Source organism: Crotalus tigris, unplaced genomic scaffold (assembly GCF_016545835.1).
Source record: "Crotalus tigris isolate CLP2741 ecotype Arizona unplaced genomic scaffold, ASM1654583v1 scf7180000019525.322107, whole genome shotgun sequence".
NCBI lineage: Eukaryota > Metazoa > Chordata > Lepidosauria > Squamata > Viperidae > Crotalus > Crotalus tigris.
Window position 1 is genome coordinate 54,804 of NW_024097580.1, and position 22,306 is coordinate 77,109.

General features: G+C 40.8%; 1 protein-coding gene across 1 annotated transcript; it reads right to left on the reverse strand.

The window, feature by feature from the left end:
• Positions 1-5,498: 5,498 nt before the first annotated feature.
• On the reverse strand, positions 5,499-20,508 carry LOC120316929 (vomeronasal type-2 receptor 26-like). Its single transcript, XM_039363094.1, has 7 exons — positions 20,494-20,508; positions 15,507-15,517; positions 14,764-15,055; positions 12,091-12,948; positions 7,715-7,942; positions 7,165-7,291; positions 5,499-6,400 (listed from the first exon to the last, which is right to left on the reverse strand). The coding sequence occupies exons 1-7, from the start codon at positions 20,506-20,508 to the stop codon at positions 5,499-5,501; spliced, it is 2,433 nt and encodes an 810-aa protein (XP_039219028.1).
• Between the last annotated feature and the right edge of the window lie 1,798 nt (positions 20,509-22,306).

A 22,306-nucleotide genomic window follows, 5' to 3' on the forward strand; every position in this document is an offset into this window, starting at 1 on the left:
ATCAAGAAACGTTGAAACAATTTTCTTGCTTCTGCACAGGTGGATCATAACTGTTTTGTATTCAATAAATTCCAGTAGTTAGAAGGGATAATAAATTATTTAGTTTTGAAATATGAAATTTTTAATGTCAGGGAATGTCCAAAGTCAAGGGACAAAAGAATTAAGATGATCAAAATAGGGCTGACGAACACAACCTGTGTTTTATTATTTGCAGTATTATGGAAAAAAATATGTTTTTACTTTTCAGTTTATTCCCATGATGCAATCACACAGCCAATATTTGTAATAGCCACTCCCAAAGGAAGATGCAATAGAAGAGGCAATTTCTAAAAATGTTATTTTTCTTGAAATAGCTGTGAAATTTGCAGAAAAAAAGTCAAGTCATTTTCAACTCCAAGTCGTGATCTTAGTTGTTGATATATTTTACATTATATATATCTTTCATAGTTGGGTTTTTTTAATACTAATGTTAGTTGTGGTGGGACAATAATGCTCTTTCTTTATATGGCTATAGCTAGCTAGTCATATATAGCAATAAACTGCAGTGCAGAAATGGAGGTTCTTGTGATAATTTGAGGCCAAAATATGCACACCTTAGAACTTAAATAAACGTGTAAGAATCACCCATTCCCTCCCTTTCCCAAGAAATCTTGCAAAGGATTGCAAGAACTGTTTTATTACCTATAGGATTACCAATAGTTCTTTCTTTTAAATATATGTAAGTCCTTGATAGCAAGCCAGTTTGGTGTAGTAGTGAAGACACCAGACTAAAAACAAGGAGACCAAGGGTTCTAGTCCTGGCTTAGACACCTAGTCAGCTAGGTCAGGGCTTTTCAACCAGTGGTACACATACCACCTGTGATACTTTGGCACATGGCAGATGGTATGCAACTATCCTAGAGAAGTGTAGTGGGGGAAGGGAATGAGCTCAAGTGACCCAAGCCTGAGGAAGAGGCAGCTGGAGCTGCAGGACTGCAGGTCTTGGCAGAAGCCCCAGGAGTGCCAGCAGGGCTCCAGCTGATTGGCTCCAGTTGATTAGTACTTCCGGAAGCAGCATGGAGCTGGAGATGAACTGAAGAGAAAAGTGGGAAGGAGAGGAGAGGATATAAAAGGAGGTGGTTTTGGCAGGAAAGGGGAAAAAAAGACAACATGGAAAGAGAAGGGGAAGAAGAAGAAGAAGCTGAGGAAGGAGAGCTCAGTAGGCATGGAGAAAACAGGGACAGGGAAGAAAAAGCAGCTGTTGGTGGAAGAAAAGGTCCCCTGGTTCATTTTCTCCAGTTAGGAGAATGCAATCAGTGCTGATGAAATGAAAAGCCAGGAACAAGCATGTCAGAAAGGAGGTGGGTTTATTTAAAAAAAACAGTGGGTTCTTGATCTGCTGGCAGCTTGAATGGATTACGATAAGGAATTTTCTACAGTTTTTACAGTGTTTTGTAATTTAGAGGCTCGGTTTGTGTGATTTGGTTATCGGAATATTTTAGTCTGTTTCACAAGGCTAGCAATGAGTCCAAAGTGTTGGCTTCTGTAGGTTTAATTCATTTAAACAAATGTAATTAGTTTTACTTCCTTATCTTGAGTCTGTCTATGGCTTTTAGCAACTTTTCTTTGTAGGTAAACAGGCTTAATTTAAGGTTATTGCTTTTCACAATTGCTGAGCCTTTGCTACATTGTTTAAACTGAGACATGCCTGAGGCAGCTTAAAGAAAAAAACCCTGGAGTTTAGTGTTTCTTTATTCTGGGAGGCTTTTATGAGCCTTTCTTGCTTTGTCCTTGATTCCTGTGTCTTTAAGGATACAGAGAAGGGACTGGGAGGTGCATTCTTACTACACAGTGAAAGGAGAGCTCAGAAGGCAGGGAGGAAGAAGAGTAGAGGGAGAGAGGAAGAAGGGCCAACCAACTAGCTCAGGGGTCTACAAACTTAGCAACTTTAAGACCTGTGGACTTCAACTCCCAGAATTCTTCAACCAGCCAATGGTGGCTGAGGAATTCTAGTACTTGAAGTCCACAAGTTTTAAAAGTGCCAGGTTTGGAGACCCCTGAGCTAGCTGATAGTGGTGCATATTAATAAAAATGGATAAATTCATCATACATTTGTCAGTGCAAAGGGAAAGTGATTCAGCAAAGGAACAGCCACCAAAGAAATTACAAAGAATTTCCCCAGCCAGACGGCTGTGCATCATGAAGAGTCAGAGAAAACAGAAGACCCAGATGCAGACATTGAGATTGACCAGGTGCAGAAGATCCCAAAAAGAAGGCAGTGGCCACTTGACAAGGCAGCCTTCTTCCCTAGCTGTCAGGCTATGGAGGATGACACCAGCACTCAGAATGCCGGTTTCGCGCAGCTGTGTGCCGAGCATGTGGCAAACAAGGCCATATCACTACCGTCTGTAAAGGTTGCTAGATGGAATCTCCACATGAAGATTTCCCCAGGAGAGGTAATGGGGTACCTCTTAGAGGTAAATAGAGTAGGATTTTGCTCCGGAAGAAGGAGCATCTTCAGAGCTGGAGCCCATCCCCCCCCAAAAGAAAAACTTAGACTAAAAGTCAAGCAGCAAGGAGTTCCATGCTCCAATGAACTGGACACTGGATCAGCTGTGTCTATACTTTCCTATAAGACTTTTAATTTCATCTGCAGACATAGTGGGAAACAAGTCAGACTCAAGCCATCAGATTTAATTTTGATAGATTTTCAAAACTCCCACATAGTGGTTAAAGGAGAAGCTATGATAAAAGTGCCATTCAAAGAGTTTGAGGGTCCCCTCAGTGTTGTGGTGGTCAAAGGCCAGCGAACAAGCCTGATCGGCCTAGACTGGTTTGATGCCCTGGGCATCCATGTGACTGGCATCAACAGAACACAAACAGCAGATTAGGCAGCTGTCTGCCAGGAGTTTGCAGATGTATTCAGATCCCAATTTAGGGAAATACAAAGGAGCACCCATTGCTCTCCACCTGGATCCAACTGTAGCCCCAATCAGAGTAAAGCCTCGTAGAGTGCATTTTGCCCTTAAGCCCAAGATTGATGCAGAGTTAGATAAGCTTGTTCAACAGGGAGTCTTGCAACCCATTGACAGCTGTGTGTGGGAAACCCCATAGTTACACTGGTCAAGCTTAATGGAGAGATGCGCATCTGAGCTGATTATAAGTGCACTTTTAATAAGGCACTGCAGCAGCATGCGTATCTGGTACCTGTGGTTAGCCACATTCTGGCATCCTTACAAGGAGGTCGCTTATTTGCAAAGCTGGACCTGGCACAGGCTTATCAGCAAATGCCTGTGGATGATGCCTCTGCTGAGGCTCAAACAATAGTTACCGATAGAGAGGCATTCAAACTTCGTCACCTGCAGTTTGGGGTCAGTGTAGCCCCAGGGCTCTTTCAAGGTGTGATGGAATGCACGTTAAAAAGATATTCCAGGTGTGTGTCCTTATTTCAATGATGTTTTAATTGCTGGGGAGTCAGCAGAGATACTTGCAGAGCATTTAAGGGCTGTTCTTCAGCACTTCCACGAAGAGGGGCTGAAGCTCAAATGAAAGAAATGTCAAATAGGAGTGAACTCCACAGAGTTCCTCAGTTTCTGGATTGACACTGCGGAATACACCCAGCTGATTCAAAGCTCAAAGCTATTTTGCAAGCTCCCAGACCAAAGTCAAAGGGAGAGCTGCAGGCATTTCTGGGATTACTTAACTTTTATCATGCCTTTCTCCCTCACAAGGCTCCATTAGCAGAGCCTCTACACAGGCTCTTAGATAAAAGGGCACCATGACAGTGGACTAGCACCCACGAAAACAGTTTCAAAGCAGTCAAATCACTGCTGTCTTCAGACTCAGTGTTAACACACTTTAACAAAAAACTGCCTATCAGTGTTGCATGTGATGCATCATCATATGGGGTAGGAGCAGTTCTGAGCCATATAATGGCAAATGGGCAGCAAGCATGCGGAAAGAAATTACACTCAAATAAATAAGGAGGCTTTAACCATAGTTGCAGGAATAAAGAAATTCCATGATTTTCTTTATGGTCACCCATTTATGGTCTTTAGAGACCACAAGCCTCTTCTAGGTCTGTTTACTACAGACAAACAAACCCCTCAGATCCTGTCACCAAGGATGTTGAGGTGGTTAATCTTTATGGGGGCCTACAACTACAGGCTAGTCCATAAGCCTGGCAAGGAAATGGGTCAAGCTGATGCACTCAGGAGACTGGCCCTGCCTAATTTAGAATCAGACCCCACACCTGCTGCACGTATCTTGTCAGTTCAGGACTTGCCAGAATCTCCCCTTCACACTGGGGATGTGGCTTCTGAGACAGCCTCCAACAAAACCCTCAGCCAAGTTTTGAACTGGGTTCTGAAGGGGTGGCCAGGAACTAATCCTGGGACAGAATTTCAGAGCTTTATTAGAAGACAAGATGAGCTGTCTGCATACAAAGGATGTATTCTATGTGGGAGTAGGGTTGTAGACTCACACACATTAAGGGAAAGAGTTTTAGAATTTCTGCATGAGGGACATCCTGGAATAGTCAGGATGAAGGCACTCAATGAGAAGCTACCTAGGTTGGCCAGGGTTGGATAAGGATATTGAAGCTCAAGATAAAGGATGCCAGGTTTGCCAACAGTCCAGACCTGAAATGCCTCAAGCCCAAGTACATCGCTGGGAAACTGCGCAAACTCCCTGGTTTAGGATTCACATAGACTATGTAGGACCCTTCCAAGGACAGGTGTTCCTCATTGTAGTGGACAGCCACAAAGTGGCTTGAGGTAGCACCCGTCCCTTCTATGACTACTGCCAGGATCATCCAGGAATTGTGCAGAATCTTTGCCACACACAGCTTACCCAATGTAATTGTATCGGATAATGGGGCACAATTTACTGCTGCTGAATTTCAGTCATTTCTAATGTCTAATATGATTAGACATGCCACCTCAGCCCCATTTCACCTGGCCTCTATTGGTCAAGTGGAAATGATGGTCAGGATGACCAAATAATGACAAAGGGCAATTGGCATCACTTTTTGCTCTGCGAACACACAACTCCGTGCACATCAATGGGTCATAGCCCAGCAAAACTGAGATGGGGATGTTGGCTGACCATGAAGCTGGACCATCCCCATCCAGATCGAGTTGCAACAGAGACAGTGCAGCCCAAGCCCCCAAGGGATTTGTGAATCAGCAACCGAGTTTGGGCAAGAAACTATGGTCAAGGGGCACTGAGGGTGGTAGCTGTGGTTTGTAAGGTGTCAGGACCACTCTTTTATGAAGTGGTCCTGGAAGATGAGTGCATTTTGCATTGCCACATTGATCAGCTGCATTGGCAGCAGGCTAATTTAACCCTTGCCGCTGACCAAGAGGTGGCAGGCTAATCTAACCCTTGCAAATTTCCCAGGGTTTGAAATTTGGAAACTGAAAATAATGGAGAATAGAATAAGTTTATTCTGTTGTTCCTCCCCAAGATATTCAGTCTTCGTCTAAAAGGGAGGAAATTCTAATTTTTTTATACTGCACTTATTTCTTTTTCTTTATTAGTTGCTCCCTGTGGTTCAGATCAGGTCTTAGTAAAATCACATAGCATTTGGGGGAAAAGATACAACTTAGTAAGCCAGTGCTGGAGGCCAAGATAGAGAAGACCTCCACAATTACCAAGTATTTTCCTTTGGTACTCATGTAAGTTGGAACAAAGGAGAGCCAGACACTGCAGAAGACCAACATGCTAAACGTGATGAACTTGGCTTCATTGAAACTATCAGGTAAGTTTTTAGCTAAAAAGGCCACAAAGAAAGATACAATGGAAAGGAAGCCCATATATCCTAGAACACAATAGAACATTTTAGTTGAACCTTCATTACATTCCAGCACTATCTCTCCCTCTAATGTATGCATGTCAACATCTGGGAATGGTGGTGAAGATCCTAGCCAAATGGTCAAAATGCCTGCTTGAACAAGGGAACAGGAAAGAACAATAAAAATTGGCAGTTTTCTCCCCATCCATTTATTCATCTTGGAATGCGGTTGGATGGCCAAAAAAGCCAGGATCACCATGATGGTTTTTGCTAATATGCATGAAATTGCCACTGAGAAGATGATGCCAAAGGATGTTTGTCGAAGAAGACAAGTTATTTGAACGGGTCGGTCAAAAAAGAAGAATGCACAAAGGAAGGAGAGAATTAGGGATATAAGCAGACTGTAGCTGAGACTTTGGTTGTTGGCTTTGACGATAGGAGTGTGCTGGTGCTTAATAAAAACTCCTAGCACAAAAGATGCAGTCAATGAAAGGGAGATAGCAAATGAAGCTGAGGTGATCCCCAAAGGCTCTTTATAGGAGAGAAAATGTATAACTTTAGGAGTGCACAGGTTTCCCCCATCTTTTACATAGTGATCTTCTGGGCAACTGACACAGTCATCCATATCTGAAAAAGAAACAAGTGAAAAATCTTAGTCATGGATCTTTGCAGCCAAGAGCCTTGAGATAGTTTGGTAGTTGGTTCTATCAGACACTGGAAAAGAAGATGTTTTCTGCCTTAAAGCAAGGGTCAAAAGGTTGTGATGGAAAGAAGGTCACTTCCATCTTTCAATGATCAATATCAAGTGCTGGGGAATCAAGTTCAAATGAATATAAGGGTTTGTTGCAAGCTTAAGCTCTCTACAAGAATCTGAACTATTAACAGTCAAAGCAACTTGGCAGTAGATAAGAGTCAATGGAATTCAAGGTGGACTGGATTTAGATCTCTTGTGGGTATGAAGGGACTCGGGACTAATGATGCATTTGACCCCTCCCTCGGCTCATCCTGATCATCTCCTACATTCAAAGTTTTATAACATCCCGTCTTACACACACACACACACACACACACAGAGAGAGAGAGAGAGAGAGAGAGAGAGAGAGAGAGAGAGAGAGAGAGAGAGAGAGAGAGAGAGAGAGAGAGAGAGAGAGAAGGCAGCTTTTAAAGAGTATTTACTTAATCATATACTGTATTTCTGGAATTTTTTATCCTTAATTCATCATTGTGCTTTTTCTCTTGCTGATGATTCTAAATTGATTAATAAAAATTTGAAAGCGAGTGAATTTTTTGTTTCTACATGAATGGGATGAGGAAGGGGCAGTCAAACAATGACTGAAGTAAAACTTCATTAGGTCTCATTTCTGGCACACTTAAAAATGGGGCAGACCTACCCATCAGATAGGAAATCTTCCCTTCTTCACATTGAAGACAATCATAGCAGCAGAAGGGCTCAGCTTCCTTCTTGACCTTCTGAAATCCAGGCTGGCAGGGATCATTGCACAGAGAAGTAGGGGGTACCTGTTCAAAACATTAGGATGGAGATAAGGTCCATATTGGTTTTCATCTGTCAGCTACTTAGAATAATGGAACAAAGAGTTTTCACATAAAGATGGATGTTCTTGGCTATAAGAATTTGCATGGTTTTGTACCCCATGTCTCAGTTCATTATTCACCCACCTCCCCAAAAATCCACTTACTAACTAATAATTTACTGTTTAAAATATGCTGGTGGCCACCTGTAATCTGTTTCAAATTTCTCAAATATGAAATCTGCTACCACCCTGTTCAGATTGATAGCAAAATGGGCAGAATATAAATTAAATGAACAAATACAGTAAATAGATAGATAGATAATAAACAAACAAACAAACAAATAAGCAAGCTGCTAGCTAGCAAGCAAGTAAGCAAGCCATTATTTCAGCACAATAATGTTTTTGCTACCTGGGTGAAATCTGCATGCCACTGAATTCTTTCGTCAGTCACCACCAATTCTTTCTCTAGCAGTCTTTTAGGAGTCAGTCTTCCCACTTTCACCTTGGTGTAAGAGCCATTTGGAAAAGTGATCAAGTTGATAAGATCAAATCCATACAAGACTTCTCCATGTTCATTGAAGGTCACTTCATCTCCAACACTGTTGTTGAAAGAGATTTTTTGAAGAAATGAATGGAGCTTGGGGGAAAAAAAGTGTAAACAATTATAAAAGGCCCACAAAAATATTTCCACAGTTATACAATATAGGTATGATATAAAAAAATATTATTTAGCTTTTGAATAATTTATATTTAAAGTTTAAGATATTTTTTTTAGATATTTTTTTTTCTCTCTAATTTTTTTTCTTTTTTTCTTTTTTTTTCTCCAGCATGATTGGATGGAGAACCCACGGATGGGTTGTCTTAATCTATCTGCTCCAATTAGACTAAGTCTGAAATTTAGTACCGCCCCCTCTGTGCCAACTGCACCCCAGTTTTAGACTTAGTCTCTTTGCCCCAAGACGCGTTTTGTCTTCGCTCCTGGAGCAGAAGACAGTTTAATTCTATTTAATTACTTAGCTCAGGCTATTATTATTATTTGTTATTTTATTATTGATTCAGAATCGATTATATCTAGAAGAAAGATCAATTATCCCAGTCTGAAGCCTATTCAGGCTGACAGACTCACAATCCTCTCCCTCTGGGGGGGGGGAAACTTTTCCCTTCTTTGTTTTCCCTCAGTTAGGGACAGCAAGATCAAACCTTTGATTTAGGTCGTTTTCAGAGCCTCATCAAGCCTGGAGGGAGCCTTCCCAGGTCCCTCGGCCCCAGCAGAGAGCAGCAGGTGAGAATTTGGGCGCGGCCCAATTTTCGGAGCCGGGAGGGCCTGTCAGGCCTTGGACGACAGCTTTTCCAGCCGGCCTAATCACATGCCACCAGCTGCTTTAGGAGCCCAGGCGATTCACCCAAACGAGGGCTCGTTGCAGCTTAGACCCTAGGCCTCAAGGCCTTCTTCCAACGGCCGTTTTTTAGGGCGCGAAATTGGCGGCCGCCATTTTGAATTGCCTCCCGGCGGCCATTTTGGGTGTGGCTGAAGCCCCCGGTGGCCATTTTGTATGTGGTTGAGGCCCTCGGTGGCCATTTTGTGAGTGGCGGAAGTCACTGGTGGCCATTTTGTGGGTGGCTGAAGTCACTGGCGGCCATTTTGTGTGGGGCTGAAGCCTCGGAGACCATTTTGAGTGTGCCTGAAGTCACTGGTGGCCATTTTGTGGGTGGCTAAAGTCACCAGCGGCCATTTTGTGTGGGGCTGAAGCCTCGGTGGCCATTTTGAGTGTGCCTGAAGTCATCGGCGGCCATTTTGTGTGTGACTGAAGCCCTCAGAGGCCCTTTTGTGTGTGGCAAAAGCCCTTGGCGGCCATTTTGTGTGTGGCTGAGGCCCAGACTGCCTGGAACTTTCTTCTGAAGGCAGTATTACATCATCGGTGGCAGGATCGTCGAGAGAGCAGGTTCGACCGGGGAGGGCCTGATCGATTCCAAGTGATCGGGGTGCCCATTAACTCCCCGCCCACCCCCCTCTTGGGCTGAAGTATCTCTGTAGACTCCCTTGGTGAAGTACAGCGCCGAGGGGGGGTGTTTTGCCATGGTTGAGACCAGAGCAACTCATCATGGCAGAGAAAGGCAGCAAGCTGGCCAAGAGGAGTCGCCAATCAGAGGCAAGTGGTAAGAGCACCACCAAGCGAGCCCGGTCAAGCAGGGAGCCACAGAGGGAGGAAGGGTGCCAAAGACTGAGAGCGGCCTCCCCAGATCTGACTGGCACGATGGGAAGGTCTATATTTGAGCCCCTTTCTTCACACAGTGCCTCAGCCCCAGGGGCCTGGTCTCCCCCCAGGGGAATTCCTGAGTCAGATTCAAACCTAACAGTGGCTTCAGGGAGGGGTATAACCGGTCAGGACACCTCAGGTCCCCAGGCCACATTCACTCCCACTGCAGCAGGACTTCGCCCTCCTGAGAACCAGGCCCTGAACCCGAACCTCCTCCAGTCCATGATAGCCCAGGCTGTGGCTCAATTTATGGCCTCCAACACCCCACAGCCACCCCTACAGGCCACACATCATTCACAATCTCCGGATTGGATGGATGATCCCGCATCGGATTTGGAATCTACAGGAGCTGAACAAGCTGGCCTAATTTTGTCTGAGGACGAGGGCATCGCCCCATCCGAACTCACCCCTCCTGTCGGTCTCTTTGACCACTCCTTCTTCAATTCCCTGCTTCTCAAGGCCTACACCACTGCAAACCTCGCCCAAGAACAGGAGAACCCACCAACATCCCAGGGTCCCTATGCCTTATATACTGAGCCCTCTGTCTCACAGAATCATATTCCCTGCCCTCCCCTTTTTCTAAATATAGTCCAGAAACAATGGGAAAAACTAGGATCCCCCTTAAGCCCTGGTGCGGTAGAGAGAACATTGTTCAATGTTGCTCCTTCCCTGACCTCCCTTTTGGAGATTCCTGAGATTGATGAGCCCTTGAACTCATTGTTTCCCAAGTCCAACATCCCTCGGGACATAAATGAGGCACTAAGGGCAGAGGACAAGAAGATTGAGTCCGCCCTACGCAGGTCCCACCAGGCATCAGCCTGGGCAACGAGGGCAGCAACCTCCATGGCCTTCTTTGCCAGGACTTCGGTCCTGTGGCTACGGGAGGTCCAGGACATGATCCCTCCGGACCAGCTCAGAGCCCACTAGAATCTGGGTAAGTTGGTGGCCACGTCCCAGTATCTAGCCGATGCCTCCTTACACATGATCAGATACACTGCCCGGACCATCGCGGCAGACATTTCAGCACGAAGGCTCCTTTGGCTCAGAAACTGGCGAGCAGACACCAAGGCCAAGTGGCGTCTGGCCTCTAAACCTTATACAGGTGGACAACTCTTTGGTAAGGCGCTAGAGCCATACCTAACCGAAGGTAAGGATAAACACAAGACCTTGGTTAATACATCAAGGAGGGGAGATAGACGCTGGGGGAACTTGTCGCAGAGTAACTACAGAAGGCAGTTACAATGAAGGTGGCATTTCTGGTTGCTGTAACTTCAGCCAGAAGAATCTCTGAGCTGGCTGCCCTGTCAGTGAGAAAGGACCTGTGTATCTTCCATAGGGACAGGGTTACTCTCAGGTTAGATCCCTCTTTCGTGCCCAAGGTCAACTCCTTGTATCCATAGATCACAGGACATAGTTTTGCCGGATTTCTGTCCGAACCCATCTAATGACATAGAGGCTCAGTGGAACAGATTGGATGTTCGCAGGGCCTTATATTGCTATATACAGAGAACCTCATCCTTCCGCAAGACTGAGGCTCTGTTTGTGTCATTTCACCCTTCGTCGTTAGGACAGAAGGTTTCCTCACCCACTATAGGCAGGTGGATTAGAGCTTGTATTTCTCTGGCATACCAGACTCAGTCACTACAAGCTCCCAGCCATATCACGGCCCATTCCACCAGGGGCGCAGCCACTACAGCAGCCTGGTCTACCCAGGCATCCATAGAGGAAGTTTGTAGGGCAGCAACATGGGCATCGCCCTCCTCCTTTGTCCGTCACTACAAGATGGATATATATGCATCTTCTACGGCTTCATTTGGCCGCAAGGTCCTAGAACACGCATTAACATTGGGTGGGAACCAGGCCCAATCTAATTCCCCACCCTAGGGACACAGGGCTTTGGTATGTCCCATCCGTGGGTTCTCCATCCAATCATGCTGGAGAAAGGGGCGTTGTCTTACCTGAACGCCTTTTCTCAGCATGATGATGGAGAATCCACTCCCTCCCATTAGGTCAGTTGGCCTGGTCCCCATTTGTTCAGACGCGTCGGACTAAACTCTGGGTATCGCCTTAGCCTAAAACTCGGGTGCAGTTGGCACAGAGGGGGCGGTACTAAATTTCAGACTTAGTCTAATTGGAGCAGATAGATTAAGACAACCCATCCGTGGATTCTCTATCATCAAGCTGAGAAAAGGCGTTCAGGTAAGACAACGCCCCTTTCTCTTCTTTTTCTTGTTTCTTTTCTTTTTCTCTTTCTGCTTTTTAAATATTGGTGTTAAAGTATTTTCTGATTTGCTTAATTATTGTAACCAAATTTGTATATAGTTTATTTGTGTTTAAAATTTTTTCTTTTAAATTCTAATTAAGCCTGTATTCAGTTCTGGAAAGGATGGGGGAGGGTTGGGGTGGGTTGGGAGGGTTTGGGGAAGGGAATTTTTTTGTAAAATTTTAAAAATTTTCAATAAAAAAATATTTCCACAGGTAATAAACCCTGCACTTTGTAGCAGTAAGGTTAGAAAAGTATTGTTACCTGCCAAGGTTCGATGTCTTGAGAGATTGGTATTGTCTTAGATCTGCGGCTGGATGAATACATCATATCTAAGGCATGTGCCATGACATAAACTGCATTGTAGATGCTGTAACTGTGACCGGTCATGCCCATTTCAAAGAAAGGTGTAGGAAGATTCTGCAACATCTCTTCTCCAGTACATAAATTGGTTGTGGTTGAGCTGGAAATGAAACAACTGAAAGCATTTTCCCAAAAATTGTTGATGAAACTCTTTTCATTTGCCAAAGAAGGCTTTACTTTCTGAAGAAATTCTTCAAAGGCTAAAACTTTCTTTGAGTGAACTGAAAAGGAAAGAGTACCGTGGAAGATCTGTATATCAAAATCTTTTTGAAAGTTGTTGAATACAAAATCAATTTGGGCTGTTGCAATCCACACTTTTCCTGAAGAATGGTTGGACTTCTGTTCTGGAGTTAGCATGATCATCCCAATGTCATTCCACCATAAAAGATCTGCCAGCCAGAACAAGGTTACACTTTCTCCATATACAACGACTGCATTGGCTCTGCTGTTTTGGAAAACTGAGATGTCATTAGGAATTTTTTCAAGAATTTCTTCTATACTGCACATTGGATGAGTTTTTGGAATTCTTTTGATGAAGGCAGAACATATTCCCTGCTGAGAAAGTCTGGGTTGCAAAACCTCCAAGAAATGTTCTCCACTTTGGTCATCAATACTGACAAGGCCAACCCATTTCCACCTGAAATGCAGAAGTAACTGTACTATCCCCCAAAGTTGAAGGGCTTCATTAGGAACCATGCGATAAAAGGAAAAGAAGTCAGAATCATAATATACTGTTGGTTGAAATGAACCATAAGAAAGCTAGAGAAAAAAGGTATATGTTTCAAAGAAGAATGAAATGGAAAGATGACAAAACCCTGCATAGCATCCATCCGTGTGTCTGATATCTATCTATCTATCTATCTATCTATCTATCTATCTATCTATCTATCTATCTAACCATCCATCCATTATCTATCTATCTATCTATCTATCTATCTATCTATCCATCCATCCATCCATCCATCCATCCATCCATTATCTATCATCTATCTATTTGCGTCTCACCATCATAAAGAGCCGTGGTGGCATAGTGGTTAGAATGCAGTACTGCAGGCTAACTCACCACTCACTCCAGGAGTTCGATTCTGAGTGGTTCAAGGTTGACTCAGCCCTACATCCTTCCAAGGTTGGTAAAATGAGGACCTAGATTGTTGGGGGCAATATGCAGACTCTGCTTAGAGAGGGCTCTAAAGCATTGTGAAGCGATATAAGTCTAAGTGCTATTGCTATTCTAAAGCTATTTTTTTTATTGTTCTTCATCATTACCCTCTTTCCACTGTTGCTGGATTAGGAGCAATAGCAAAAAGAACAATTTGATCACCAACTTGTATTCCATTTTGAGAACTGGAATGTAATCCTTAAAATATGGTAATGACATGGAATTTAAAGAAGTATGAGTACTTAATTCCCCCCCATATTTGTGAGTTTGTATGTTTGTGTGTATACATGCACATGCATACACATATTAGCTGGAGTAGTCTGCTGTGTCCTACAATACAGTTTTTAAGATAATACATTTTTTCATATAATAACGTTTTTCCTGTCACTTAAAGGAATTGATGATGGCAATATTTTTAGGAAATCAAGTAGCTGTAGTGTAATTTATAAAATGTTATTATTACTTTTTCAGGCTCAAATGTACTACAAAGCTTATATATAATTTTTATTAAAGGAAAATATAAATTAACATAAAATAAGAGAAAGGATAGTAACAAATCAAAAAGAAAGCTAAAATAGCAGAAAAATTGAAAACAAAGAAAAAAGATGAAAAGAAATAATTTCACATTTTGTTTTCAGCAATTATACGTAAAATCTACCTCTTATTCTATAACTCTCCTCTTTATATAATCAATTGTGTCTAATTGCCCAAATCATAAATCATAAGTTCATTTTCTGTTTCATACAAAACATTTATAAGTGGTTTCCAGTCAGCAATATATTTAGATACTGTCTTTGATCAAACAAGTCAATTTGGCCATCTATTAAGGCTAAGATCCATCATCTTCATGAACTATTCCTCCTATTGTGGGTAATGCTGAATCTTTCCATCTTTGTGCAAGTAATCTGAGGCAAGTAATCTTGCTACAGTTATCACGCACAAAAACAAAGCTCAATGACTTTTTTTCCCAAGTGTTGGTCCATCAAACCCAAAGGACAAACTTCTGGTCTCAATTGTATATTAATCTTTAAAATCCTCTGAATCAGTGTGCTTATTTGAATCTGGAATTTTCTAGCGTTTTTACATTTCCACCAGATATGTGAAAAGGTCCCTTCTTGTTCACATTTCAACATAATTGTACAATTTATGTCCAAGATAATTTCTATGGTGACATATACCAATGGTACATCATTATATATATAATCTCTGTCTCAACTGGTTGTAATTAAGGGAGAATTTCTCAATTAATAAGTGTTTTTACAAAACACACAAAAAGACACATATTCAGTGGTCATGATGCACTTATTTATGTCTTCATATATTAAATCCTTTTTCTTAAATCATGCCTCCTTATTTTTTGATGGTCAAAGTATCAGATTATCACAAATATCCTGATGCCAATCCATAGTTCTTACCTGGGGAACCTTGTAAAGGCCTAAGACATCTCCTATACACAAGGAAGCATCAGCACTTAGTCCACCAATGACACCTATTAATTTTTGACTGCTTCCACACTTGTAGTTGGGAAGAAACTGATGTGAGTTGGAGAGCAAGTCCAAAGTGGCACGGAAGGTTGTCCTTGAATCAGTGTAGCTGTCATGGATGTGGAACCCAAGAGTTACATTGGGTAAGAGCTCAGAATTCCCATTGATCTCATCAATGGCAAAGACCAAGGCTAGGATATGTTGGATGAACTTTGTGATCAATCTGCAAAGAAAGAGATTGGATGCTTGTAGGCAGAAATTAAAATTAATTAATTTTAATTATTTATTGTTTCCATTTAGAAACAATAAAATAGGCCATAGTTACCACCCAAGTGATTACATCCATGAACTATGCTTATTAAATAAAAAAGTGCTAGTCAGCAGCTAGTCATCACTGACCTATAACAATTGAAGGTTTGAATGGAAATTATGTTGAATTAACTTCATCAAATAATAAGCTCTTTGTATGGAATTGCATTCAATGCAAGAACAACCTAAACAATACATTTTATTCATTTCTTATCCCCATGAATTGAATTCAGGCTTAATTATCCTCAAAAAATTAAATAAATAGAATTGAAATTAGTCTGGCCATAATTCCAGTGGGTACAGTCCAAGCGTAACTAAATCTGGATCCAGATGTATGACTTTAACATTTCTGATTAAACTTTTACTGATCCTGATTCTGAAATTAGTTAACAGAACATAGGTATTCCTTAATGGAACTGGAAAAACTGGATCTGTGACTTTCATTCATTTGTTAATTTCTGTTCACCCCTCAAATGTAATGCAATTTCCTCTTGGCTACTGTTTTAATTTCATTCCTTTTCTTGTTCTCCATGAATGTGGCTTTTTGAGAAATGTATTTTTATGGTACAGACTTATCAAAGAACTATGCCAGATATATAATCATCTATTCTCAGTTCTGTTCGTTATTTCTTCACATAAGAATCTCTCCCCAAGGCAGTTCTGATTCAGCCCTGGATCTGAATGTTCTCCAACATACCAACTAGAAAGAAATTAGGGTTACAGAATATATGCCTCAATAAATTTGGGGTACTGGATAATTTCAGATGATATGTTACCATTAGTTTGATTGTTCTGTATGTATGTCTTACCTATGTATGTACTGTATGTCTTGGATAGGATTAAAAATGATTTTTTAATATACATTTCCCTAGTAGTTGCTCTGGAGGATCCTCAATGGGCTTGAATCCATTGTTGTATTACTAAAAATACAGCTGGGATGTTAAAGTAACCTTTTTTATCCAGGAATTTAAATTGCTGCCTTCTTCTGACTATAACTCAACATGTATAATCAGCTTTGTCTAACAAATTCTAGCAATGAAGATCTGAAATTGAGAGAGGGATTAGATTGAAACATGTTTAAATCAAAGTGAGCTGTTATATAATGAAAACGTAGAAGGGACATGAAAATCTCTCTCCAAGACACTTCTGAGTCAACCTTGAGTTTGAAAGTTCTCCAAGATACCAACTAGAAAGAAATTAGGATGACAGAACCTCTGTCTCAGTAGAGATTAGACCCTGGACAAATCCAGATGTTGCTGTGTTACCATTATTTTCTACTCTTTTCCAACTTTATAGCATTCATTTAAGAGAAGAAATCATCTAAAATAGAATGCAGTTTTTCCAGATGAGCTTTCAATATAGTATTTCTACAAAAGCATTGTATAGTATTATTTCGGATGCCTGGTGCAGAAACAACAATAATATCTTTTTCATAGATTCCACACAATAACATATTTCAACTGATGTTATCCAAAACTGATTCCCCAACTGCATGTCCATTTCAATATTTTAGGACTGAATGTCCTTAGAAGCTATTTTGATTTCTGAAACATCTTTTGGACCAATGGAAATTTTAGGAGGGATGTTTGCTATTAGAGGAGAAAAAAATGAAATACATGTCCCCCCAAAAAAAGAAATTAATGTTTAGAGGGATTGTTGATGTCCCATTTCATTTTTTTTTAATTCCACTATGTTGCTGCAGGAGAACTACCCTTTGTGGAATCTTTCAGGAAACAAGAAGTGATAGAGTTAAATCTGGATGATTTAGGAATGAATAGGCATACTAGAACTATGGTGCATGAATCTAGATACTTAGTAGATGGTTCTAAATACATCAATCTCTTCTTGCCATGTGGTGATGATCCATGAAAAAGAAGAGGGAACAGAGAAAAAGTCAGAATATAGCTGGCCCATGGCATATATTATTTTAGCTAATTTATTTTGTAAATGTCTGGCAATAGCAAGTCATTTTCTCTTATACTTTGGGATGTCACTACAATGCCATCCTAAGAAATTTGTATGCCACCCTGAGGTGTACAAAAATATGTATACAGCAAGAATAAACAAACAAAGGGGAGAGCCTCTAGTCATTACTGAAAGCTTTGTGAGGAAGAGAGAAAATGAATTTCTTACATTGGAATATATATCCAGTCTTGAGAAGTAATAGTAATAGTAATAGTAGTAAAGTTGGAAGGGACCTTGGAGGTCATCTAGTCCAACTCCCTGCTCGGGCAGGAAACCCTACACCATTTCGGACAAATGGCTGTCCAGTCTCTTCTTAAAAACTTCCAGTGTTGGAGCATTTACTGCTTCTGGAGGCAAGCTGTTCCACTGATTAATTGTTCTCACTGTCAGGAAGTTTCTCCTTAGTTCTAGGTTGCTTCTCTCCTTGATGAGTTTCCACCCGTTGCTTCTTGTCCTGCCTTCAGGTGCTTTGGAAAATAGCTTAATTCCCTCTTCTTTATGGCAGCCCCTGAGATATTGGAATACTGCTATCATGTCCCCCCTTGTCCTTCTCTTCGTTAAACTAGACATACCCAATTCTCGCAACCGTTCCTTATATGTTTTAGCCTCCAGTCCCCTAATCATCTTTGTTGCTCTTCTCTGTACTCTTTCTAGAGTCTCAACATCTTTTTTACATCGTGGTGACCAAAACTGGATGCAGTATTCCAAGTGTGGCCTTACCAAGGCATTGAAGAGTGGTATTAATACTTCACGTGATCTTGATTCTATCCCTCTGTTAATGCAGCCTAGCACTGTGTTGGCCTTTTTGGCAGCTGCAGCACACTGCTGGCTCATATTTAGGTGATTGTCTACTAGGACTCCGAGGTCCCTCTCACAGTTACTACTATTGAGCATGGTGCCACCTATGCTGTACTTGTGCATTTGGTTTTTCTTGCCTAAATGTAGAACCTTGCTTTTTTCACCATTGAATTTCATTTTGTTAGTTAGTGCCCAGTGTTCAAGTCTGTCCAGATCCTTCTGTATCTGAAGCCTGTCTTCTGGAGTGTTGGCTATTCCTGCCAGCTTGGTGTCATCTGCAAATTTGATGAGTTCCCCATCTATCCCTTCATCCAAATCGTTGATGAAGATGTTGAAGAGTACTGGGCCCAGAACAGAGCCCTGGGGCACCCCACTACACACTTCCCTCCATATAGATGCAGTTCCATTGAGGACCACTCGCTGAGTACGGCCGGTCAGCCAGCTACGGATCCATCTGGTGGTGGTTCTGTCTACCCCACATTTTTCTATCTTGTCAAGTAGTAGGTTGTGATCTACTTTATCAAATGCCTTACTGAAGTCCAAGTAAATTATGTCCACAGCATTCCTCTGATCCACTAATTTTGTCACTTGGTCAAAGAATGCAATAAGATTTGTCTGGCATGATCTATTTTTGACAAACCCATGTTGGCTTTTAGTAATGACTTTGTTTGCCTCTAGGTGTTCGTTGATTCGTTGTTTGATTATCTTTTCCAGGATCTTCCCAGGTATTGAGGTCAGGCTGATAGGTCTGTAATTTCCTGGATCCATTTTTTTTCCTTTTTTGAGGATGGGAACTACATCAGCTCTTTTCCAGTCCTCTGGTAGTTCCCCTGTGTTCCAGGATCTTTGAAAAATATAGTTCAGTGGCTCCGATATCACATCTGCCAGTTCCTTGAGAACTCTGGGGTGTAATCCGTCTGGTCCTGGCGATTTGAACTCATCTAGGCTGGACAGGTGCTCACTAACGATTTTCTTGCCTATCTTAACTTGTGTTTCTGTTTTGTTTTTTGTGGCACTATTTTTGATAGGTTGGTCTGTTTTTTCCCTTTGTGTAAAGACAGATGCAAAAAATGAGTTAAATAGTTCTGCTTTCTCCCTGTTGCTTGTCACCTTCTTGCCACTTCCACCCACTAATGAAGGAAGTTTTGTAAATGTTATCTCAGAAAAAATAGGAATGATGTGAGAGGTAACCCCACCAATGAAGATGTCACCTGGTTTATGCCACTCAAGCAAGATACGCTGAGGTTCACTTTGCATGCATTTAACAGAACTTGCTTTGCCCACTGTGTTAGGAAGCAGCAGCAGTAAGATTGCCAACACTACACATCTCCTCATTTCTAATGCTAAACCTTCACCTAAGATGCAGTTTTTCCCATATCTATTTACTGTATCAGCCCAGTTTATGAAACAAGCTGCCCTGCTCTGCTAAGAAATGTATTACAGCAGGAAATAGAGATTATGAAAGCATGCACTGAAAGGTATTCAAGAAAGAGCTATCTTAAGCATAACTATAATATTATCAGGGCAAGCTGTCACGAGTTCATGGCAGATTCCTGCTACACCAAGTCCCTAATTGCAGTTCTCCATAGCCCTGTTTGGTTTATATTGACATTTCTACTTTTTCTCTTCCAATCCTTTAAACTTCCACAAGGCCACCAGAACTCTGGCTAGACAAGTTGATAACACCAATGATTTCCATAATTATAATAATTATTTTAGGAAAGTGCAAAAACATTGAAGCAAACAAGTTCACCTCAACACAACTATGCATCAGTTGTTACATTGAATGAATCTCCTGAATCCCAGTGACCAAATCGTAAAGTACATCTCAAAGTACTTTATTTCCCTTTGTAACTGAATGCCACCTGCTTCTTTTTTCTGAACATACACATAGGGTCACTTTTACACTTGCTATAGTTACTGGAACTCAGCTCTAATCACTTTCATAAAGCTATTATTTGTACATTTCTAGCATCGCCCACGCTCTTCTCCATATTGTATTGTCCCTCTAAGAAAGAATGAACAGGAAAAGAACTTGCATCAATTAGGAGTAAGACCAAGGATGGGAGAATTCAATTTCCAATGTGTCCTGTAATGTAATTTCTCCTAAAAAGTTGGCCTCTTCCAATAAGAAAAGACTAGGCATTCTGGTAAAATGGAATTGCCTTCCTAAGTGCCAAGTCACTACTTTGGTTAGGAATCACCATGATATTTTCTTTAACAGAGTCATTCTTGAGTTTAGATGGGAAACAAGGTCAAATCCATTTTCATCTAAAGAACTTAGTAAATGAAGGGACTTCCATACAGGTCATGCCTAATGTCAATAGTTACACACCCTGATTTGTGTTTCCACACTACCATCTTCTTTTAAAATCAGCCAGCTAGCTCTCACTCCAGCTATGAAGTGGGACACTGCCATGATGACATGTCTTCCTCCATTAGTTCTTATTCTCTCACACTACACTGACATTTTGCAATATTGTCCAAGTGGTCATATTGGGGCATGCCTGATGGTGGTAAGGTACCAAGGCACCTTGGCTGCAGAAAAGAGGAATATTCCAGGAATGGGGATTAGGTAGGAATTCTCACCTTCTCTATTAGCATCTCCTATGGGCCAGGATCTGAACCAATGGCTAGCGGGCTGACTTTCCCAATCCCTAAGTAACATTCATGTCAACTACCACAGGAAATATAAAAACAGTAAAACAGTAAAATGAGTTAAAAAGAAAAACATCAGGAATCACTTAGAAGTTCTGAACCTCCTTGATAAAGAACCAGGGAAATTGTGGACTGAACATGAATGAATGAATGAATGAATGAATGAATGAATGAATGAATGAATGAATGCTCAAAGTAGTTACAAATGTGAACATATATTTCCATAAATGAAGAAAGAGGTTTTAAAAATGCAAACTGCAAACCCATAAAAATTGCCAAAAAGAAAAGAGAAACCAATGCCACGAAAGAAAATAAATCTCAAAAGGAAACTCAACAAAGAGTTCCAAAGGGCTGTTAGAAAAGATAAGAAGCAGCGTTACAGCAACATTTATAAAGACACTGACGATAGAAACTCGTTTGTTTCACTGATGTGTGGTGCTGCCTAATTCTGCCTCAAAAATGTTGAGGTTTTAAAAACCCATATCTTGAGAAGTGCCTTGTTGCGTGTCTGGAAGAAGTATTATTATAGGTTAAATTATAAAATTCCAATTTGGGGGATTCCTGGACACGTGATAGAGGGAGTATCTAGGGGAGTGAATTTGGATAAGATTTCCTATAAGGAATTACTTAGTTTGGCTGGGCAGGATTGGCAATTAAAGTCTTTAATTGAGTTGAAGCAAGAAAATATTGTACACTCTTGGTTTTATTATAATCAATTGTTAGTGAGGTGGAGTTTAGATCAAAAGGTTGGTATCACATTAGAGGATGCGAATTTGGTAAAACAGATTAAAGATCAAGGTCGAGTTCATATAAAGAGAATTTATGGTGTTTTAATAGAATTGGATTCTGAAACGGAGTTAGTTAAAGATTGTATGGTTAAATGGGGTCAAAATATTCAAGAGCCGATTTTATTGGATACATGGGAGACAATTTGGGTTAGAAATGTAAAATTTACTCAAGTGCAAAATTTAAGAGAAAATTTTTATAAAATGTTTTATAGATGGCATTTGGATCCCAAAAAATTGTCCCGCATGTATCTAAATTTACACCCCAAATGTTGGAGATGTGGAAGTTTAGATGCAACCTATTTTCATATTTGGTGGACTTGTAGAGATATAAAAGCTTTTTGGATTAAGATTTGGTGGAATATTCAAAAGATTTTTAAGAGAAAGATAAAGTTTACTCCATAATTATTTTTGTTGGGTATTATTGTAGATTTTGATGTTAAAGAAATCAATTTGATGTTGAATCTCATAACAGCTGCAAGATTATTAGTGGGGCCAATATTGGAAGAAAAATTATCTGCCTACTATGGAAGAATGGATACTTAAGGTGTCTAATTTAGCAGAAATGGCGAAAATCTCCGCATATTTGAAGGATCATTCACAAGAAAAATATATTATGGTTTGGAGAAGATGGATTGATTATATTAAAAAAAATATGAAACTGAAAAGTATTATCTTGCATATGAGTAGATTTTAGATAATTATTAATAGTTTTAATTATATTATTTTTGTTTATAATTCGTTAATACTTGTCTTGCAAAAGAGTTAAAGTGTGTTATGGTTTTGATTGACAGTATAGTTGGTTAATGTTAGTTAGATTATGTTTGTTTATTTGTTACCCTGTAATCATCTCTGGGAAGTGGGGGAGGGGGGAAGGATTGGGAAGGGTATATTGTATTAAATTTGTAAAACTTTTAATAAAAAAAATGTTGAGGAATTCAGGTCAAATGATGCTATCG

Coding starts and splice junctions, on each gene's coding strand:
- LOC120316929 (XM_039363094.1), bottom strand. Junction 7,943..12,090: donor AAGACATCGAACCTTGGCAG/GTAACAATACTT, acceptor TTTTCCCCCAAG/CTCCATTCATTTCTTCAAAA. Junction 6,401..7,164: donor GAAGATTTCCTATCTGATGG/GTAGGTCTGCCC, acceptor TTTCTTTTTCAG/ATATGGATGACTGTGTCAGT.